Genomic DNA, 21,770 nt, shown 5'->3' on the forward strand with positions numbered 1-21,770 from the left:
ATCCTGTGGTTGGAGGTGATGAGAATCGTAGCCTAACAACAACCAGAACGCACCACATTGGTTTTCCCTGATCTACAGATTCCACAAACTGCCCTGTTTAGGGAAGTTTTCAATGTTTGATCTTTTATTGTGTTTTTAATAACCTGTTGGAAGCTGCCCAGAGCAGCTGGGGAGGCCTGGCCAGATGGGTGAAGCATAAGTAATAATGCTTATCTGTTAGTGAGGCAGAGTTTCATGATTCCAGCCAAACCGGTTTCTAGATTATTATGATTGTTCTGATCAGTGGCGTTGCGTGGGTTGTCAGCACCCGGGGCAAGGCAAGTAATTTGCGCCCCCCACTGCATTGTCCCTCCCCCAGATAGTCCCTCGCTCTCTCTCCGCACCGCACCGCCCGCCTGGCACCCTCCCCTCCACAGTGGGCGGCGACCCGGCGGCTCGGATCGGATTTGCACAGCCAGCACTGCAGTGAGAGAGAGTGAGTGAGCCAGATAGGGGCAGAGAGCTGCGAGTGCGAGCGCCCCCCCCCAGATGTTGCGCCCGGTGCGGCCAGCCCCCCTGCACCCCCCACGCTACGCCACTGCTTCTGATTATACCTCTCACCTGCTGCCCTGTCCTGCAGCTGTTACAGAACATACCTCCAATTGACTTCCGAAATGTTCGAAAACCAAAGCGCAGCTTCTGATTGGTGCAGGCACCCTGGAAACAATAGCCAACAGCCGCATCGGGCGTTCAGCTTCTGAAAAACGTTTGGAAACCGGAACACTTACTTCCGGGTTTTCGGCATTTGAGTACCAAGGCATCTGAGAACCAAGGTACCATTGTAATGGGGAAAGTTTGCAGATAACTGGAAGAACTATTTTAAGTAACCTAAATTGCTAGCAGGATGAACAGAAAAACGTGTGCTGTCATTTTACTTTTACTCTCCCAGGACACATCAAGAAGGCGGAAAACAAGGGTACTTACATATCAAATAAACATATAATAAACAATAATTTCCCTTCTTCTCTTTCCATGGTTCATTTTACCTATCATCCATCCCTGCAACTTTTACTACCACTGTAGTTCATACCGGTCAACGTTTTCCCCTTTTTAAGGGAAATTCCCTTATTCCGAATAGGATTCCTCGCAAGAAAAGGGAAAAGTTGACAGCTCTGCATTAGTTCTTGTCGCCTCTGCCTCTTTCCATCCTCGCAATCCACACACCTGCTTTGCTCAATTCCTGACGCAACGACCGGGGCTCGGCAGGTGCTGCAGAGAGGAGGCGGGTAGAAGAAGAATAAACTCCTCCTGCCCTGGTTTTTGGGCTGGAGAGGCTCAGCTCCCTCCCTGCCATCACTTGTGGGGTTGATCCTGCCCACGAAGCGCTCCCTCTCCCCCTGATCTCGGAGGAGCTTGCTGCCTGGTGAGTGATGGAGATGAGGATGGAGGGGATGGCGGCGGGGGGGGGGGGGTAGGACAACCGAATTGGGCGGCTACCCCCGAATTATTCCCCCATTATTCTCACCCTTTATGCGAAGAAATGAACTATCTCTCCCCCCAGCACCCGCTCACAACAACAGCATCCCAAGCGTGTGAGGGGGTCGTTCCAGGGCTCGCTTTTAAAACTGCATTTTGCAGGCGAGGTGGGTGGAGAGGGAGAGAGAGAGATAGAAAGAAAGATGCGCGGAGCCGGAGGAAGAGTTAGAAGGGAGGGAGGCAGACTGCAGGGGTGCAGACCCACAATTATTTCTTTATTCCTGGGGGGGGGGGGGGGGAGACCGTGCTGTGAAGCTGCTATCAGGATGCCAAGACCTTTGTTGATTTATTTAGGTACAGAGGCTGGATTTGTGCGTTTAAGACTCTAGCTTTTCACAGCACAGGCCCACGTGTCCATAACCCACGCTGGTGGGGCTGGTGGTTTATTTAATTATTTCTCTCTCTCAAAGAGAATGTCCTAACATAACCTACCCTGAATACTCCTTTCTGCCCGAGGGGCAATTAGAGATAATCATAGCATTCTAGAGTCGGATGGTTTCAGAGCAAAAAGAAAGGCGTGCCCAGTCCGTAAAACTAGGGGGATAAAGAACCCCAGTCAAAATCCCATTTAGAGAATATACCTCTTCAGCATCTTCAGCAGGAAATGATTTCCCCTCTGCATATCCTCAAATCTGAGATGCTTTGCAGCATTCCTCTAGCACAGAGTAACAGCAGGGCTCCCTTCTCCAAATCCCAGAGCCTTCTTTGCGGCACTTCCTATGTAGTCCATTAAGCTGCAATAGATTCTTCTTCCCCCTTTCCGTGTGTTTTGCAAACAGTCCCATTAAACCATGGGTAGGCAAACCAAGGCCCAGGGGCCGGATCCGGAAATACCTCCTGGGGCAAACAGCTTGGGGTACTTAATTTATTGGGGAGATGCATTGTTCATTTATCTAAAAACAAAACAAAACAACCCAACAAACCCTTTGATCGAAACAAGAATTCTCCATGCAGGGCATGTGAAATGATCCAGCTAAAACCCACAAACCCAGTTGCAAGCAAATGCCCACGAAGGATTCATTGAGAACAAAGAGAAAAGTCAGCAAGACAGGTGTCTAGATGGGCCTGCCAAAACCAAAAGGTTTTTTTCAGGCGCTTAGAAGGAGGTTAGTGAGGGTATCTGACTAACGTCAAGAGCCAGGGAGTTGCAGAGAAAAAGATGTCGCCACATGAAGGGAATAACGTCGGGGGAATGTATGTGTCAGGGACAAGCCAGACTGGTTTTAATTACGCGAGAACCTAAAAAGAGCCTGCTGGCCGATGATCTATCCGGTCCAGAATCATGTTCTCCAGTTTCTCAACCAGATGCCTTCAGGAAACTCGCAAGTAGGATTCGAACACAAGAATACTCCATCCCTCCTGCTTCGGATCATGGAGACACAGCATTTGCTGTTGTGGACAGAAGCCATTCTTAAATTTGTCTAATACTTGGCCATCCAAGTTTGTGGCCATCACTGACTTGCTACAGAAGGGAGTTCCCTAGAACTATGTGTTGCGTGAGGAATTAACTTTCCTTTATGGCCACAGTTAATTTATTAAGTTGACAACTACCCTGCGGTGATTTACACTTAAGATTTACACGCAATTCAATGCACACAAGCGCAAAGCGATGCATTTTGGGGCAAAAAAAGTGTTTTTAATTAACACTCTTAATCCTGCCAACCTAGTGGTTCAAAAGCACACCAGCGCAAGTAGATAAATAGGTACCGCTGTGGCACAACGGTAAACGGCGTTTCCGTGAGCTCTGGCTTCCGTCACGGTGTCCCGTGATGCCAGAAGTGGTTTAGTCCTGCTGGCCACATGACCTGGAAAGCTGTCTGTGGACAAACACCGGCTCCCTTGGCCTGAAAGTGAGATGAGAGCCGCAACCCCATAGTTGACTTTGACTGGACTTAACCGCCCAGGGGTCCTTTACCTACACCTACCACTAGTTCAGACATCATGGGAGCATATGTCGAAATAAGATTCTTAATTTTTTTGCCCCAACATGCATCGCTTTACACTTGTTTGCATTGAATTGCGTTTGCAATTTTACCGCCCATTCACGACGCGTGGAGAGGTCCTATTGGAGCTCTTCACAATCTCTTTTTGGTTTAGCACCGTTGATTTAGCATCATCAGCAAACATGGCCACCTCACTGCTCACTCCTTTCTCTAGATCAATTATGAACAAATTAAAAAGCAGCAGTCCCAATACCGATTCTTGGGGACTCCACTTTCTACATCTCTCCATTGGTGAAACTGTCCGTTCCTCTGACCTCTCTTTTTCTACCACACTCAGGAAACATGGCCCAAGTTGGTTCAGGGAAGACGGTTCTTTTCCATCAGGAAGACCCAAAAGGTCTCACCTACCGCATCCCAGCTCTGCTCTACCTGCCCTCTGAGTCTACTTTCCTGGCATTTGCTGAGGAGCGCTCAACGCCCAGAGACGAAAATGCCAAGTTCCTGGTGATGAAACGAGGGCAAAAGGAAGGAATGTCCGTTCAGGTAACACCAAGAGCAGAAAGCGTAACCGAGCTATATTTCATTCCATAATCCTCTTCTTTCTTCCTATATACATAAAATGTAAGGCTGTCATCACGCAGCCGTTCCTGTGGCCACCAATATGTGGCCAAACCAACTCCAGTGTGAAAACAGGGTGGCAGGTGGCCCAGGTGAGCTGTTTAATGGTGCTCTGTGAAGTTCCTGGTGACAAGGTGTTCCAGGTAACACCAGGTGCAGGAAATATAACTGTGCTTTTCCTGATTTGTCATTCTGTGTAACGTTTGAGTTGGGTTCCAGGAACAAATGTATTGCAAGGAAAGAGGATTGGCTTGGAACTGACCACCCAAGGAAGTGTCTTGAAATCGTTGTGGACAGCTTATCTGACTCCTTTCAATCTGAAATGTTAGTTGACCTGGCAATGATGTTTGTTTTAAACTCATATTCTTTTTTATTAATGTTTTAAGTGGCAAATTTAACAGAGAACAAATGAATAAATGTATAGAAATAATATTAGTACCAATATTAGTACCAATAATCATTTGAACTGTGGTCAGTTTCAGAATTCCAGAAAATTCCAGAATGGCTTCATTGGTAAACACCTCTTGCTTAAATAGTACGGCACTTTGCCAGCTCACATACCTGTGTCATGAAAATGGATTCTGTTTCCCCTGCCTCCAGGAACTCCCCACTGCCGCTAAACACCCTCACACATCATGATTTGCAATATATTGCCAGGTCAAAAATTATGAAACCAAAATCAGGATATGAACTGGAAACCGGTTGTTGAGGGTTTCCACCCAGCCCTAACACACATCATGATTTGTGATATATTGTCAGGACAAAAACTATTAAACCGATATCACGATATAGACTTCAGACCGGTTTTGGGTGGTATATGGATACATCACCCGGCTCTAGCGAGAGAACCACCGGCTAACTACTCCATCTTTCTTCCTTTCTAGTGGGGTCCTCAGACGTCTCTGATGGAAGCCACGTTGCCCAACCATCGCACCATGAACCCTTGCCCCGTGCTTGAGAGGAAGAGCGGACGAATTTTCCTGTTCTTCATCTGCGTGGAGACCCACGTGACGGAACGGCACCAGATCTTCACAGGGAGGAACGCCGCTCGGCTCTGCTACGTCGTCAGCCAAGATGGCGGCCGCACCTGGAGCCAGACGACCAACTTGACGGAGCAGGTGATTGGCAAACATTTGAAGAACTGGGCCACCTTTGCGGTTGGGCCTGGTCACGGCCTGCAGCTGAGTTCCGGGCGCCTGGTGATCCCGGCTTACGCCTATTACATCCACAGGCGATGTTTCGGGCATGCGCTCAACTGCTGGACCAGACCTCATGCCTTCGCGTTCTACAGTGATGACGGCGGGCAGAGTTGGGCCCGAGGACAGCTCCTGATGCACGTGAACACATCCGAGTGCCAAGTTGCGGAGCTGACCCGCCGGGACGATAGCCAAGTGCTGTACTGCAATGCCCGCAGCCCAGACAGGTTCCGGGCCGAAGCTTTCAGCACAGATGGTGGAGAACATTTTGAGGAAGGGTACCTGTCCGAGGACTTGTGCGAGCCGCCCAATGGGTGCCAGGGCAGCGTGGTGAGCTTCTTCCCTCAGCCGGAGGGCAGCTCTCGCTTCTCTTCGGCCTCGCTCGGCGGCACAAAGTCCTGGCTGGTGTACTCTCACCCCACAAACTGCCACAAGCGCCTCGATTTGGGCATCTACCTGAACAAGTCCCCGTTGGAAAAAGACTCTTGGCGCCCTCCCTGGGTGCTGTACAAAGGTCCCAGTAGCTACTCGGACCTGGCTGTGTGCCAGGAAGGGGGGAACACACTGGTGTTTGGATGCTTGTTTGAGTGTGGGGTGCACCATCCCATTGAAGAAATCGCGTTCCAGCTCTTCACCAGTGACGAGCTTTTGAGGAACGTGAGGGAAGGGTGATGTTGCGACACATCTCTCCCTCTCCCTCTCTCCCCCTCCCCTCCGTCTCCCTCCCTCTCCCCTTCTCTCCCCCTCCCTCTCCCCTTCCCTCCCTCTCTCTCCCCCTCCCTCCCCCTCCCCTCCTCTCCCCTCCCTCTCCCCTCCCTCTCTCTCTCTCCCTCCCTCCCTCTCTCTCCCCCTCCCTCCCTCCCTCTCCCCCTCCCTCCCTCCCTCTCCCTCTCCCCCTCCCTCCCTCCCTCTCCCTCTCCCCTCCTCTCCCCCTCCCTCCCCTCCCTCTCCCCCTCCCTCTCCCTCCCTCCCTCTCCCCCTCCCTCTCCCCCTCCCTCTCTCTCCCTCCCTCCCTCCCTCTCCCTCTCCCCTCCTCTCCTCTCCCCCTCCCTCCCCCTCCCTCCCCCTCCCTCTCCCCCTCCCTCCCTCTCCCCCTCCCTCTCTCCCCCTCCCTCCACCTCCCTCTCTCCCAAAGTTTGAGCAAAACTTGAGCAGCGTCCAACACACCTGTTCCATGTTTTTAATGTTTGAAATTTTATTCTGTTTTTAGTGTTCTGTTGGGAGCCTGCCAGAGTGGCTGGGGAAAGCCAGCCAGATGGTTGGGGTATAAATAATATATTATTATCATTATCATTATCATTATCATTATTATTATTTATTACACTAAAGGAACAAGTGCGTTGGACACCATCCTTATCACCCAAGGACAGTACTCCAGGCTTCCTCAACCGCGGCCCTCCAGATGTGTTGAGACTACAGTTCCCATCATCCCTGACCACTGGTCCTGCTAGCTAGGGATCATGGGAGTTGTAGGCCAAAAACATCTGGAGGGCCGAGGTTGGGGAAGGCCGTTCTACTCTTTTGCACATCTTGGTAAAGTCATGGGCTTACAAAACTGAGGTCTTCGGAAATGGTCGCTGTTTCTAGTGAACAACAATCAGGTCCTCCAAACTTAGAAAGAGTACAGAAAACCATCTGCTCCATTCAGATGCTTGGTGCTTCCATATTCAACAGTTAGCGTGGAAAGGTGTGGTTTCATTCACTTAACATTTTGGCAGATGCATTCTCTATTGCCCTGAGGCTCCTTCATCAGAAGAACGTCTGGGTTTCGGTGATATGATCTCTGCTGATGCAGACACCTTGAGCACCACCTCTCCATCATTGCAAAAGGAGGGGTTTTTAATTCATTTTTATTTAACAATATTTTTATACTCTGTGTGTGTACACACACTATATACAGTGGTGCCTCGCAAGACAAAAAGAATCCGTTCCGCGGGTCTTTTCGTCTTGCGGTTTTTTCGTCTTGCGAAGCAAGCCCATTAGCGGAGTAGTGCTATTAGCGCTATTGACATTTTAAGGGCTAAAAACGGCTTTTTAAGGCTTGGGGCATTAGCGGTTTTGCTGCTAAAATGCTTTTAGCAGCTTAGCGATTCAAAATAAGGGGTTTTGGAGCAAAAAAAAAAAATTCAAAATTTTTCGTCATTTTTCGTCTTGCGAAGCAAGCCCATAGGGAAATTCGTCCTGCAAAGCGCCTCTGCAAACGGAAAACCCTTTCGTGTTGCGGGTTTTCCGTCTTGCGAGACATTCATCTTGCGGGGCACCACTGTAGGCATATTCTTCAAGCGGTTCCCCACTCCTAATATACAGAGAGCTGGAAAACTTTTGGGTACCAGACAATTTCATACCTGGACCATCTTTTTACACACCCTGCCATTCTTCAAGGACTTGAGGAGACTCCCACGGGTCTTGGAAAGACTGGGACGAGAACGGAATAGTACTTTGTGCACAGCGTCTGTGATGGCCTGGGAATCCGATTCAGAGGCTGAACCTGAGGAATCCCAGCCTGCACAGGAGTCCCCGCCTCCAGAACCAGCTGAGCCAGGGCTGGGGCATCCGCCTGAAGGGTCCTCACCTGTGCCGGATCCTCAGGTGCAGGCACCAGCTGAGTCTGCTCTGGCTCCTGAGGTGATGGAGGACCCATTGCCTGCAGGTGCTCCACTCTCAGCCCCGTCAGGGGAAGCTGAGGTTGCCTCTGGGTCCGGTAACCCTCCTGCCTCTCCTGAGCTGCAGAGGCTCAGGGCAGAGAGGCGGAGGGAACCAAGTTCCCGCAGGAGGAGTGCTCGCCTCCAGGCCAGGAGAGGTGAGTCACCTGTGGACCGGGGCCGCCCTGTGCCTCGGGGCAGATAAAAGCTAGTCCGCCCAGTCCCAGATTGCGGGAGCAACATCGTTGGTAACCTGTTCCTGCCAGCACCCTGTCCTGCTCTTCCAGAGTTCCTGACCCCGCTTCACCCTTGACGGACAGCCTCCATACCCGCTACCTAGGACCGGACTCAGACCACACCGCACGGTAACCCCCCCCCCCGGGACCAGCACAGAGTCAGACCATTGGCCTAGTTAGCCTCGGCCCAGTATGCCTGAAGGAGCGTCTCCACCCCCATCGTCCAGCCCGGACACCGAAGTCCAGCTCCGAGGGCCTTCTGGCGGTTCCCTCCCTGTGAGAAGTGAGGTTACAGGGAACCAGGCAGAGGGCCTTCTCGGTGGTGGCACCCGTCCTGTGGAACACCCTCCCATCAGATGTCAAGGAAATAAACAAGTATCCGACTTTTAGAAGACATCTGAAGGCAGCCCTGTTTGGGGAAGCTTTTAATGTTTGATCTTTTATCGTGTTTTTAATATTCTGTTGGGAGCCGCCCAGAGTGGCTGGAGAAACCCAGCCAGATGGGCGGGGTATATAAATAAATTATTGTTGTTGTTGATGGTTATTTTCGAAACTGAATATCAGTGGCTATTCAGCGTTTGAGGCAAAGTTCTCTCTCTCAGCCTCATCTGGGGACACCGGAGATTTAACTCTGAGCCTTCTGGTCCTGCATGGGACTAAATGTTGGAGCCTATGCCAAACCTTTGTGCCAAAATCTTTATACTCAGTTTTGAACTCTTGTGCGAAAATGCTTGCAATCTGCTGCAATTTGTTGTGCTTCTGTTATGTTGGGTGAACTCAGCTTGGCTGGGAATGTATTATGTGTCAAACGCTACAAATGTATACCCGTTTTATACCAGTTTTAACTGTCATGGCTTCCCTCAAAGAGGATGCTAAGATAGGGCTGCAAGCAACTTTGCTGAGCTATTTTTAAACAAACCCAATTTCGGTGCTGTCCTGGTTTCTACTTTTTTGAAATATGGCGACCCTAGCTAAGAGCTGTCTTTGCTTTTTAAGCTAGCAGTGCTGTCAGCATGGGCTGTTTTCCTTGGGTGCCTTTGTCCATTTCACAGTAAGGTCTTATTGTGCTAAAATTATAGCTCAGCCAAATTTGAACAAGCCTTCTCAGCAACCTTCTTCCCTCCCTGGTCCAGCCATGAGGAGGAGATTGGAAGTTGAAGATTCCATTTGTCTATTGTTTCCTGTGTTATGTTTGAACCTCGAGAAACTGTGGTTGGCCTTAACTGTGGTTTACTGAAACAACCGAACTTCTAAACGTTGTTTATGAAGTTGGCTTGTTTTCCTAAAGCAGTGGCACATTCCCTGTTGCCCACCTCTATGCCTTTGCTTGGTCCAGCTGTATTGCCCAAGTTTCTGGCACCAACACCAGCCAAATCCCAGGACATTGCACTGTGAGCATGTGGGAAACAAAAGCGGAAGCTGTTAACGAACAATAACCTACAGGGAATGTGTTTAAATAAAATGATCTGCTGTCAGTTCCATTTTCCGCTTCCTTCTTTTTTTCTGGAGGTGTTTTTGCATACATAAAACACTGTAGCACGCGTGAAATATACTCAGAGTCGCAAAGTGATTACATGCTCTTTATTCAGCTCATAGTGGTGAGGAGGAATGAATGTCCACTCAAAGTATCTGCTTTATATACATTATTTACACAATGGGCTGCACATGATTGGCTAATTCCGGAATTCTACTGTAAGCCAATCAGGTTGTGGATTCGCTTCTATCTGGAGAATGATTGGGTGGTTCCTGCCAACCAATCATACTGCTGTATTGTTCTAGGACCAATCAGACCGCTGCATTCTGAATCCTATTGTTCTAGGACCAATCAGACTGCAGCGTTTTGGATCCTATTGTTCTAGGACCAATCAGACTGCTGCAGTTTGGATCCTATTCAACTCAGTACATAACAACACTGTATGGCCCACTGTATGGCCCAACGCCATGTGATGAATCTAAAAATCCTTTTCATGCTACCGGTTAGGAGAAAAACTGGTTTCTTCTCTGGGACAGGAGGAGGGGAAAGCATCATGAGGTTTGTGCCCCACCCCAAAGCCTGCAAGAACAGGCAGGCTACAATTTTTGTGGGCATCCCTTGTTTTATTGCCTTGTTCAGCTGCCCAACGTCAAGATTTCAAACAAACAGTATCTAACACGGCCACCTTGCTTCACCAAATGGGGTGACAGACATCTTGAGTAGGGACGGAGGAGAATTGAATACAGTCTGTATTTTTAACTGAACTATGAATCTGGATAGGGATTTAAACAGCTATTTTCATATGGATTAAAAAAAAAAATAGAGTGCCACCAGTCACACTGTATAAGAAAGAGATTTTGCAGGCACCCCTGGTTTTGACATTCTCTTCAAATTCTTTTTTTAAATGCTAACAGACCTTTGCAGGTGTTTATTTTGTACTTTGCTTAACCCATCACCTTAACGATGGTCTTCTTCTTCTTTTTTGGGTAAATTGTGTTTTATGTATTATTACACCACACTAGTATTTTATTATATGGCTGTACAGAAATATTTTCCCCACCCCCGCCATTATTCAAGCCCCCTAGTGAATCAGCAATAAAACTGTAGCACATCTGCAGAGACAAGCAGAATCTGGCTTGGTTTCAAAGGGGATGGGAGACCACGTGTTGAGCTTTTCCTTCATTGCAGGGGGCTGGACTATATAAATTCAATCAATCAATCAATCAATCAATCAAGGACCATTGGGTTTCTTTACAATTCGATGAAAGCTGTGTCTCTCGGTAAAATGTTAGCTCTCAATTAATTGTTTTTATCCATTAACAATTCATAAATGGCTCATTTAACATACTCTGACGTTGCCTCTTGCTCATCTGCATGGGGCATAGGGAGAAAGAAAAAGGGTAGACTGACACACTGCCGCCAGCTTGCGGGTTGACTTTGAATTTCCTTCTGATGCTTTTGCAAAAAGCCTCTACAAGGCTGGAGCCATGCATCTCACCACGGACTAAATCTATGGCTTCTGAAAGAGATCCCTTCCCCTGATTGGCCAAGCGGGGAACCGGATCCCAGGAGGCTGGCTGGCAGCCTTTGAAAGCAGCTGCCGAGCATTTATTTATATTTATATTTCTTGTTGCAAGTTGCGCTCAGATATTGCCAAAGCTGGGCTGTGCGCGCCGGCGAGGAAGCGCCTCTCCTGGTCTCTCTTTCTCTCTCCTCGGCTTGCAGGGTCGGATTCTGCGCCTGCGGATCGCGCTTCCCAAACCCCCAACCCAACCCCCCCCCCCATGCTGGGTCTTTATGCACTGCGAGGAATCCGCTGCGTGGTGAGTGATGGATGGATGGGGAAGCGGGCAGCGCAGGGCATGCAATCAGTGCCAGATTTAGGTATAAGCTAAACAAGCTATAGCTTAGGGCCCCACTCTCTTGGGGGCCCCCCCAAAAAAATTAAAGGGGAAAAAAACTGGATGTAGATTTTCAAAATATAAGATTAAAAAACAAATAAAATAAAACCTACATGCAGCAATACTGTTTTGTGTTGTGTAGGCTCCTATGATGTAAGCGATGGACCCCACCTGCTAGCCTGCTCCCTAAAATATCACTGGTTTGCTCCTTTCTATATATAGGGTGCCTACATTCTGCTATTTATAATTATTAGTAGTTTGCATCCTATTATTGTTTCATGTTATAGCAAGTTTCTAGAGACTAGATTACGAGTCTTTGTAAGTTGTGTTTCTCAAGGAACGTTTGTTATTGCCAAATGTGTTTGCATTATTAAGTTTGCTATGAATACAAACTTAATATTATTATTATTATGTAGACTACTTAGAAGTGGGCGGGTGTATATTAAAAATAAATCAACAAATAGGTGTGTTTTTTTAAAGTCTATTCCCCAAAGGGTAAAATGTGCCCCCCTCCTCACTTTTTGCATCTTCACTCTCCAGAAAGAGGGTGGTCTTTCACCTCTAGTCTCCAGCCTCCTTACTTCCACAAAACAGTGTAGCTTTAAACTTTGGAGCTGGCTGGTTGTTCCAAAGAAAGATCGATAGTTTAGATCATCGGCTCCCAAATCTTTTGGAGCCACTCTCTGGCTTGGGCTGCATCCCAGTACCTGGTACCCTGTAAAAAGCATAATTCAGAATAGCAGTTTGCACGGCCCGCTACAGGAAATAATGGCACAGTGAAATTCAAAACAGTAACAACGAATTGCACATTTATTCAAAATCCAAACTATTTTGTTAAATTAAGTCAAGTTGTAGGGGGACCCAAATTGTGATAATGTGGCTTCCTGGGAGGGACTGAGAAAAGGGAACTTATAGCAGCCTATCGCTTTAAGAAACTGTTAAGAAACTGCTGAGAAAGTACAGTGGTGCCCCGCAAGACGAATGCCTCGCAAGACGGAAAACCCGCTAGACGAAAGGGTTTTCCGTTTTTCAATGCGCTTCGCAGGACGAATTTCTCTATGGGCTTGCTTCGCAAGACGAAAATGTCTTGCGATTCCTGGGGGTTTTTTTCCGCTCCCCACCCCCTTTATCTAAGGCACTAAGCTGCTAATAGCCTTTTAGCAGCTAATCCGCTAATCCCTTAAGCCTTTAATAGCCGCTAATAGCTGCTAAACCGCTAATAGCGCTAATCCGCTAATAGGATTGCTTCGCAAGACGAAAAAACTGCTAGACGAAGAGACTCACGGAACGGATTCTTTTCGTCTTGCGAGGCACCACTGTATTTCACTTTGGGAAGAGAGGAGCTAAAACGCTTATCGCAAGAAGACAAGTAGCAGGTTCACACAGGCACAATACAAAGCACAGTAGCCTTTGTTGATGTAAGCTATGTCAGCAAATCAACCGGACCGATCTGAAGGTTTCTGCTTCTGCTAGAAGCGCAGGTGCGCTAAAAGGAAATGTAACTAAATAAGTTCTGGCTTTCAAGCTCTCTCTCCTTTCCCCGTCTCCTAGAATATTTCTGCATGCCCAGAAAACATGGCCGAGGCTCAGTCTGGCTCTGGGAAGGTAACTCTTTTCAGCCAGAAAAAACGAGGGGGCCTCACCTACCGCATCCCAGCGCTGCTTTACCTGCCCTCCGAGTCCATCTTCCTGGCATTTGCAGAGGAGCGCTCATCCCCCCGGGACGAAGATGCTAAGTTCCTGGTGATGAGGCAAGGGCGGAAGGAAGGAACGTCCGTTCAGGTAAGGCCAGGAGCAGAAAGCGTAGCGCTGCTATTCTTCCTTGCACATTTCTCTACTTTCTTACTATATACAATAAATGTAAGGCTGTCGTCACACAGCAGTTCATGGGCCTGCCAACTCCAGCGTGACAGCAGGGGGGCAGGCAGCTTGGGTAAGCTGTTTAATGAAGGCGGGGATTTAATGAAGCTCTGTGCACTGTGTATAATGGGGGGAAATGCCCTCTGAAGCAAGACCCCCAGCTGAGAAGGGAGGCTTCCCGTTGCCTAACTGAGAGATCCCTGCCCCCTCCTGCTTGCACGCAAGCTATGATAGGCAGCGTGAAGCCTCCCTTCACAGCTTAGGGTGGGGGTCAGGGAAGGTGGAGGCAGCCCGGAAGCTGCATCTGAGAGCCCCTGCACCACCATCATCTGGGGACTTCTGAGCAGCTCCTGAAGCCAGCCAGAGCCAACTCCTCCGGGCTGCTGAGACTGCCGCTGCTGCGTTTCCTGGGGCCATTAGATGAAATCCGGGGACATTCCAGGGATGGAATTTGTCCGGGGACTTATTCGCAAATCCGGGGACTGTCCCCGGGAAACTGGGACGTCTGGTAACCCTACTGTGGAGGCCAATTCTGGGTCCACACATCCTTCCACAGTGGGGACATAGGTTTCCGGGTGGGAGTTGATCACGGTGAGGGTTTGCCAAGTGTGCCTTCCTCTTAGCGCGTTTCTCCCTTGCGTCCTGAGTTCGAGTGTCTTCAAAGCCCATGACACCTTTGGTCAAGACTGTTCTCCGATTGTAGTGGTTGCAGGCCAGTGTTTCCCAATTTTCTGTGCTTATGTTGCATGTTTGTTTTTTTTTAGATTTGTCTTGAGAGTGCCTTTAAACCTCTTTTGTTGTATTCCCCATTCTTTTCAGAAAATGCTTTGTCCCAAATTATATTATGCCATTGTGTACAACCCTGTATTTATAATAATGATATGCACCCAAGGAACTAGATTATTAAAAAATCTACAGTCTTTGCTAATAATGATTTACAAACAGACAGTCATACCTTGGATCTTGAATGCCTTGGCTCCCGAACAAATCAGCTCCCAAACAATCGAAACCCAATAATGTTCCGGTTTTCGAATGGTTTTCGGAAGCTGACCGTCCGGTGCGGCTTCTGATTGGCTGCAGGAGCTTCCTGCAGCCGATCAGAAGCTGCGTTTTGCTTTCCGCACATTTTGGCATTCAAATGGACTTCCGTAACGGATTCCGTTCGACTTCCAAGGTAACGACTGTACAAGGAAATTTAGACAAAACCTAAATTCAGGTAAATTTGACTGGCCTTGAAGCTGCAACAATCGGATCCAAGTAATTCAAGTAATTGTCCGATTACTTGACTTCATGAGCAACAGATATATGGCATAGATTCTTCCACGTGTGGCTATGAAGAGTCTGTTCCATATGCCTTCTGCCCACATTTTAAAAAAAGGAATGGAAAGATAGGGTTAACAGCTTGCCAGTCAGGCTGAGCGACTGACAGCTGTTCCACTCTGTGTATATTTATGCCGCTGACTCAATAAGTAACTTGAAGCCTTGCTGGGAACTTGCCCTGGTAACCCTGGGGGTTTGGGTTTGAGTCCCGGTATATGATAGCGGAAGCAAGCAGGCACTCCTACAAGAAAAAGGGCAAATTTCCTAATCCTGCATCAATTTTCCAGGGATCAAGTTTGAGATTGTTTTTTAAAAGACAATATCCAGGCAAGGCCTCTCAGCTCTGTCCTCTCCAAATCCAAGCCACCGAAATGCTTCTCTGCTCCTTCTGGGAACTTTCACTTTCCTCAACTGTATTAATTTACAAAGCCCTGAATAATTTCAGTCTAGGATACCACGGGGATCACCAGAACCCTGATATCTCAGCTCGATCACTGGGATCATTTGCAGGAGCATTGTTCGCCATTACCCGAGTCGGGGAGGCTCATTTGACAGCAGCAATAAACCGAGCTTTTAGTGTCAAATGCCCCAGTCCTGTGGAACTCTCTGCCACTGGAGATTCTGGTCACTGGTGATGGGACAGACGGGAGGCGGATTTAGTGACGCAATCCCCCCTCAACAACCTTAGGAAATCCCCCCCCCCAAAAAAGCTCAACAACTCTGTACCATCTCCCCCATTTTCTAACATTTGAGTCCCCCAAAATAGGTGGCGTCTTATACATGGGGGCGTCTTATAGATGGAAAAGTACGCAGGGCTGTCTTAAGTATATGCAGCGCCAGGTTGCCCAGTCCCAGGCGCTTCCACCGAGGGGCGGGCTCTTCCCCAGACTCAACTCTCGGGCCCCAGACTCTCGGCCTGGTGCCCCTGAGAGCCCAGCGCCCGGGTGCCCCGCACCCCTATTGCCTATGGTAAGACGGCCCCGAAAGTACAGTATATAGGAATAGGTTGAGGTCTGAGTGTTGGGTAGAGCTGCCCTCTTTGAACACACAGCCTGCGGGGAGTTCGAGAAGGGAGTGGAATTTAAACCTCTATTTAAAGCCACACGAAAATAGATGGTGTGCTCATTCCAACGGCGCTTGACTCCCAAATTAAAAACCACAAAGCCTTTTTCGAGCGCTGGGATGGCCACTTGTGTCCTCAGCAAAAAGTGTGATTATCCTCAGTCAAGGATACCCATTGTTAAATATTGGAACATATTTAAATCACCTATTATCCATTCATTGTAAAATTACAAGTACTTTAAAAACCCTGCTAATGTATTAACCTGTGTACTATGCTCCTGTATACAGTGGTGCCCCGCAAGACGAATGCCTCGCAAGACGGAAAACCCGCTAGACGAAAGGGTTTTCCGTTTTGGAGGTGCTTCGCAGGACAAATTTCCTATGGGCTTGCTTCGTAAGACGAAAATGTCTTGCGAGTTCCTGCGATTTTTTTTCGCTCCCCAACCCCTTTTTCTAAGGCACTAAACTGCTAATAGCCTTTTAGCAGCTAATCCGCTAATCCCTTAAGCCTTTAATAGCCGCTAATAGCCGCTAATAGCGCTAATCCGCTAATGGGCTTGCTTCACAAGACGAAAAAACCACTAGACGAAGAGACTCACGGAACGGATTCTTTTCGTCTTGCGAGGCACCACTGTATATGCAATAAGCATCTTCCATTCTTCCTTGAATTTGTTGTCGTCTCTTCCCCTTAATTTCATTGTCAGTTTTGCCATTTATATAATAATAATATTAATAATAATAATAATTTATTTATACCCCGCCCATCTGGCTGAGTTTCCCCAGCCACTCTGGGCGGCTCCCAATCAAGTGTTAAAAACAATACAGCATTAAATATTAAAAACTTCCCTAAACATTTCAGAATATTCCATTAATTTAACTTGCCAATCTTCTTTAGCTGGGACACCTTCTTTCCAATATTGTGCTGATACTGTCCGTGCAGCCGTAGTTGCATACATAAATAGATTCTTTTGTGATTTTGGTAAGTCCACTCCTGGGCCGAGCGGGAATTTGAACCCCGGCCTCCCTGGTTCCTAGTACAATACTCTAACCACTGCACTGCAGCGAAGAGAGGGAAATATCTGGGTTTACTCTCTAACTTGGAGGTTGTCAACCTGGTCTCTGTCAGGAGTTCAGCCCACACTCGAGTAGGACCCTGGCAGAGACACATGCCCAACTGGCATGTTCTCTCCCTCCTGGTCGATCGTTCGGGAGCTTCGAAAGCTTTCTTCAACCTGAACATCACAGCGAACGATGCCAACAGACACCGGCAAACTTAGGGATCCACAGAGTTTGCACATCATGCACATGACAGACTCAGCATTTTGGCTAATCTACTTTATTTACCTGTATACCTGAAGGAGCGTCTCCACCTCCATTGTTCTGCCCGGACACTGAGGTCCAGCTCTGAGGGCCTTCTGGCAGTTCCCTCGCTGTGAGAAGCCAAGCTACAGGGAACCAGGCAGAGGGCCTTCTCGGTGGTGGCGCCTGCCCTGTGGAACGCCCTCCCACCAGATGTCAAAGAGAAAAACAACTACCAAACTTTTAGAAGACATCTGAAGGCAGCCCTGTTTAGGGAAGCTTTGAATGTTTAATAGGTTATTGTATTTTAGGGTTTTGTTGGAAGCCGCCCAGAGTGGCTGGGGAAACCCAGCCAGATCGGCAGGGTGTAAATAATATATTGTTGTTGTTAACACACACAGAGCACTGCAACATGGCTCCCTCTCTCTCTAGCATCGGATAGAGAAAGAACAAAGGACAATAGTCCCACTTCACGCAACACAGTAACACAAACATCCTGTCTCCGTCACTTCCCACTCTGTGGAGTCAAAACATACACCGTCATGTGAAAGACAACAGTCCCATGACTGCAGTCATGGAGCAGGAATTCCAACAGTCCCTACCACCCACTAGTGGCCGTTGAAGGATTCTAGGTGAGCAGTAAGGTGTTCTACGGCACAGGCCGAATCCTTCTTCCATCGAGCACTGGTGGGCGGTAAGGAAGTTTCACCATCAAGAAAGATGCATTAGTGGGCGGTAGGTACCGTAGTTTTCGCTCCATAACACACGTTTTTTTCCTCCTAGAAAGTAAGGGGAAATGTCTGTGCGTGTTACGGAGCGAATGCTTCCCTCCTCCGTGGTTTCCAGCGGGAGAAGAGCCGCTGAATGGGGAGGAGAGAGGGACAGAGTGCCTGCTTCTTTAAAGGAGCAAAGCGGGAGGGGAGAGGAGCTGGTTGGCTCCTTTAAAGCAAACAGGCTCTCTTGTATAGCAGCATTTTCAGCTCACTAAGGGGGGGGGGAGAGGAGGGAGAGAAGCAGAGCCTGCTTGCTTTAAAGGAGCAAAGCACTCGTGTAAGCGACTCCTGTCCTGTTGGCTCCTTTAAAGCAAAAAGCAAGCAGGCGCTCTGTATCTCTCTCCTCCCACTTTGCTTTTCAGCTCGCTAAGGGGGGGGGGTGGAGGAGGGAGAGAAGCAGAGCTTGCTTGCTTTAGGCTCCTTTAAAGCAAGCAGGCGCTCTGTCCCTCCAGCAAAGTTTTTCAGCTCGCTAAGGGGGGAGGAGGGAGAGAAGCAGAGCCTGCTCCACGCGTGCTTCTTGTCCCTTGAGTGCTTTTCCTTCCCTCCCCACTTAAAACGTGGTTACAAAGCACAGATCCACATGGATCCTCAGGATTTTTGCGCTGGGTCACCCCAAATTCACCATCACGTCACATAGCATGCCCATGGCTACAGTTTGCATCAAAAAAATCACGCACCCGCTGTTTCCTGGGGCTGCAGTGGTGCAAAAACGTGGTTACAAACATGGATCCACATGGATCCTCAGGATTTTTGCATTGGGCTACCCCAAACTCACCATCAGATTACATGTCTGTGGCCACAGCATGAACCACAAAAATCATACACCCACTGTTTCGTTTAGAATATTTTTTTCTTGTTTTCCTCCTCTAAAAACTGCACGCGTGTTATGGTTGGGTGCGTGTTATTGAGCGAAAAATACGGTATAAAAAGGTTGACTATCTGTGATCTAACTCATCCTCTGCTTTGTATTTCAGTGGGGTCCTCAGGAACCGCTGGAGACAGCTGTGCTGCCCAACCACCGCACCATGAACCCCTGCCCCGTGTTTGAGAGGAAGAGCGGCACCCTTTTCCTCTTCTTCATCTGCGTGCAGAAGTACATCACGGAACGGCACCAGATCAGCCAGGGGAGGAACGCCGCCAGGCTCTGCTATGTCTCCAGCCAAGATGGCGGCCGCACCTGGAGCCAGGTGACTGACCTGACCGAGGCGGTCATTGGCGGAGAGCTGACCAATTGGGCCACATTTGCCGTTGGCCCGGGCCACGGCATCCAGCTCAGCTCCGGCCGCCTGGTGATCCCGGCATACGCTTATTACATCCACAAGCGCTTGTTTGGGCAACCTCTGGAGTGCTGGATCAAGCCCCACTGCCTCACTTTCTACAGCGACGACGGCGGGCAGAGCTGGTCGCGCAGCCCGCTCCTCGAGGCCTTGCTGACCTCCGAGTGCCAGGTGGCCGAGCTGTCGTGCCCGGACGACAGCCGGGTCCTCTACTGCAACGCCCGCAGCCTCCACAACTACCGGGTCGGGGCGCTGTGCACCGACAACGGCCACCAGTTTGTCAGCCCCTCCCTGTGCGAGGAGTTGTGTGAGTCTCCCCACGGTTGCCAGGGCAGCGTGGTGAGCTTCTCGCCTCAGCTGGAGCCGTTGGATCTGGGCCGGAAGAAAGACGGGGCCAAGTCGTCGGGTCTCGATCCTTCCTCGGCCCCCCTCAAGGGCGCCCGGTCGTGGCTGATCTTCTCCCACCCCACGAAAAGGCACAAGCGAGTGGATCTGGGCATCTACCTCAACACCTCTCCGCTGGAGAAGGGGTGCTGGAAAGCCCCGTGGGTCCTGAACAAAGGGCCCAGCGGGTATTCGGACCTGGCCGTGTGCGAGGAGGGCGAGTCGGTGATGTTTGGGTGCCTGTTTGAGTGTGGGGTGTCCTGCGAGTGCGAAGAGATCGCCTTCCAACTGTTCACGGGTGTCGAGCTCCTGAGGAACGTGAGGGAAAGCTGCTGTGGTCCCTCTTCTCCCTCGGAAGCATAGGTGCTCAGGGACGTTTAGCACCCCAGGACAGAAAATGTGGGTGCCCTCGCTTGCCTCTCCTATGTCTCCGCCATAGTATTATACGGTGCAGGCTTTGGAAAACGATCGTCGTTTTTGGGTGACGATAAACAGGCCCTTGCTTCTGCCTCCTTGAAAGCAGCCAAACAAAAAAAGAATTACAGTGGTGCCTTGGTTCTCAAACTTAATCCGTTCCAGAAGCCCGTTCCAAAACCAAAGCGTTCCAAAACCAAGGCGCGCGAAAGTAATTCAAAAGAGATTAATCTGTTCCAGACTTTTGAAAACAACCCCTAAAACAGCAATTTAACATGAATTTTACTATCTAACGAGACCATTGATCTATAAAATGAAAGCCGTAATCAATGTATAAAATAAATAAGATGGTATTGTAGATGATATAAAAAAAAATTCTTACCTGCAATGATGATAGTCATTGTTTGGATGGGGGATTTTTATACATTTCCACAGTCACACAATCAATGTGGCTGAACTGGGTTCCACACAGTCACAAAAACAAATTAACCAAAAAAGCCTCAAAAACAAAAACGCAAAGCAAATAGCAAAAACAAAAGCGCCAAACTTAATCCTTTCCGGATGTCCATTTGACTTCCGAAATGTTCGAAAACCAAGGTGCAGCTTCTGATTGGTGCAGGCATCCCAGAAACAATAGCCAACAGCCGCATCAGATGTTCGGCTTCTGAAAAACGTCTGAAAACCAGAAAACTTACTTCCCGGTTTTCGGCGTTTGAGAACCAAGGTACCACTGTACTGCATCTTCTGCGTAATTATATTGATAAATCGAAAGGGGCGGTCTACAATTCAAGGTGGTTGTGATTTCTTTCTTTCATTTTTACCTCAGGGCTCTCTTTTTCACCATCGCTGACGGCTGCCTCCTGTTGGTCACAAGATACGTCTCACCCTTCCATGTCCTGGGGCCTAAAATGATATATAAACAGAACTGCATTGTTCAGAATCGGCTCATTGCCGCCTTTGCTGCCTTCTACTTCTGTACACGAAAGGAGGAACTTTTCAAAGTTCAAAAACGGATGGGCAATGCCATACCCTCTGGGATTTTTGGCACCGGAACTGGCACTCTTCATTTTTGCCTGAGCTCTTGCACATGCGCGAAAGCATGTGGACGCCTGTAATTTTGGAAAAGATCAGAGTCACCCTAAAAGCAAGGCAGTGCTTGTTCCAATGTGCTTGTGGGGGGTTCCTAAATATGCAGAAATGTATATGTTATAGTTTTTTTTATTTAAAAAAACCATAATAAGCCCTTGAGCTTCCAGGTTCTGTGGGGTGTTAAAGGCCCAGAGACACAGGAGATCTAGGGCAGGTCATATCATTGTCCCTCCTTGTCTGCCCCGCAGAGGACCTTAAGGTCCATGAATAATCATAGTTTAGAGGTCCTGGGCCCTAGGGAAGTCAGACTATCCTCCACCAGGGCCAAGGCCTTCTCAGTGATGGCTCCGACCTGGTGGAATGCTCTGTCCCAGGAGACCAGGGCCCTGCAAGATTTAACTTCATTCCGCAGGGCCTGTAAGGCAGAGCTATTCCACCTGGCTTTCAATTTGAACTTAGCCTGATTTTTTATTCCCCTTCCTTCCCTCCCTCTCCCCTTTTTATGAAGATTACCCGCTCTGGGTCCCACAGCTTCCGGTCTCCTCGCTGGCCCAAATAGGACTAATTTAGCCAGCTAGCCCTGATGACCATCTAATGTTTATTGGATGGATTTCCCCCCTAAATTGATTTTTGAATTCTGAATTTATTGTTATTCACGTTTTATACTGTATTTTATGCTGTTTTTTGTTGCATCTGTTAAGTGTTTTAAATCTGTTGTTAGCCGCCCTGAGCCCGGTTTTCTGAACCGGGGTATAAATAAAAATTTA

The 21,770-nt window shown here is 48.6% G+C and overlaps 1 protein-coding gene and 1 long non-coding RNA gene across 2 annotated transcripts; both read left to right on the forward strand.

Annotated features, from left to right (window-relative positions):
* The first annotated feature begins 587 nt into the window (after positions 1-587).
* LOC310675878 lies at positions 588-21,135 on the forward strand. Its single transcript, XR_014510274.1, has 2 exons — positions 588-812; positions 20,639-21,135. It is a non-coding gene; the product is annotated as an uncharacterized lncRNA (long non-coding RNA).
* LOC310676836 (uncharacterized protein) lies at positions 1,262-20,427 on the forward strand. The gene is made up of 6 exons (XM_083439013.1): positions 1,262-1,402; positions 3,796-4,001; positions 4,961-5,941; positions 11,151-11,447; positions 13,077-13,307; positions 18,814-20,427. Exons 2-6 carry the CDS (start codon positions 3,801-3,803, stop codon positions 19,861-19,863), a joined length of 2,760 nt encoding a protein of 919 aa, XP_083295139.1. The 5' UTR covers positions 1,262-1,402; positions 3,796-3,800; the 3' UTR covers positions 19,864-20,427.
* Positions 21,136-21,770: the final 635 nt, after the last annotated feature.

Source organism: Podarcis tiliguerta (assembly GCF_965153285.1).
Source record: "Podarcis tiliguerta genome assembly, chromosome: 4".
NCBI lineage: Eukaryota > Metazoa > Chordata > Lepidosauria > Squamata > Lacertidae > Podarcis > Podarcis tiliguerta.

What these genes read in the sequence shown, in the direction of transcription:
- LOC310676836 (XM_083439013.1), top strand. Translation starts at nt 3,801, where the DNA reads ATGGCCCAAGTTGGTTCAGGGAAGACGGTTCTTTTCCATCAGGAAGAC. An exon ending in TGCGAGGAATCCGCTGCGTG is followed by an intron (nt 11,448 to 13,076) that starts GTGAGTGATGGA and finishes CCCGTCTCCTAG; the next exon opens with AATATTTCTGCATGCCCAGA. An exon ending in AGGAAGGAACGTCCGTTCAG is followed by an intron (nt 13,308 to 18,813) that starts GTAAGGCCAGGA and finishes TTTGTATTTCAG; the next exon opens with TGGGGTCCTCAGGAACCGCT.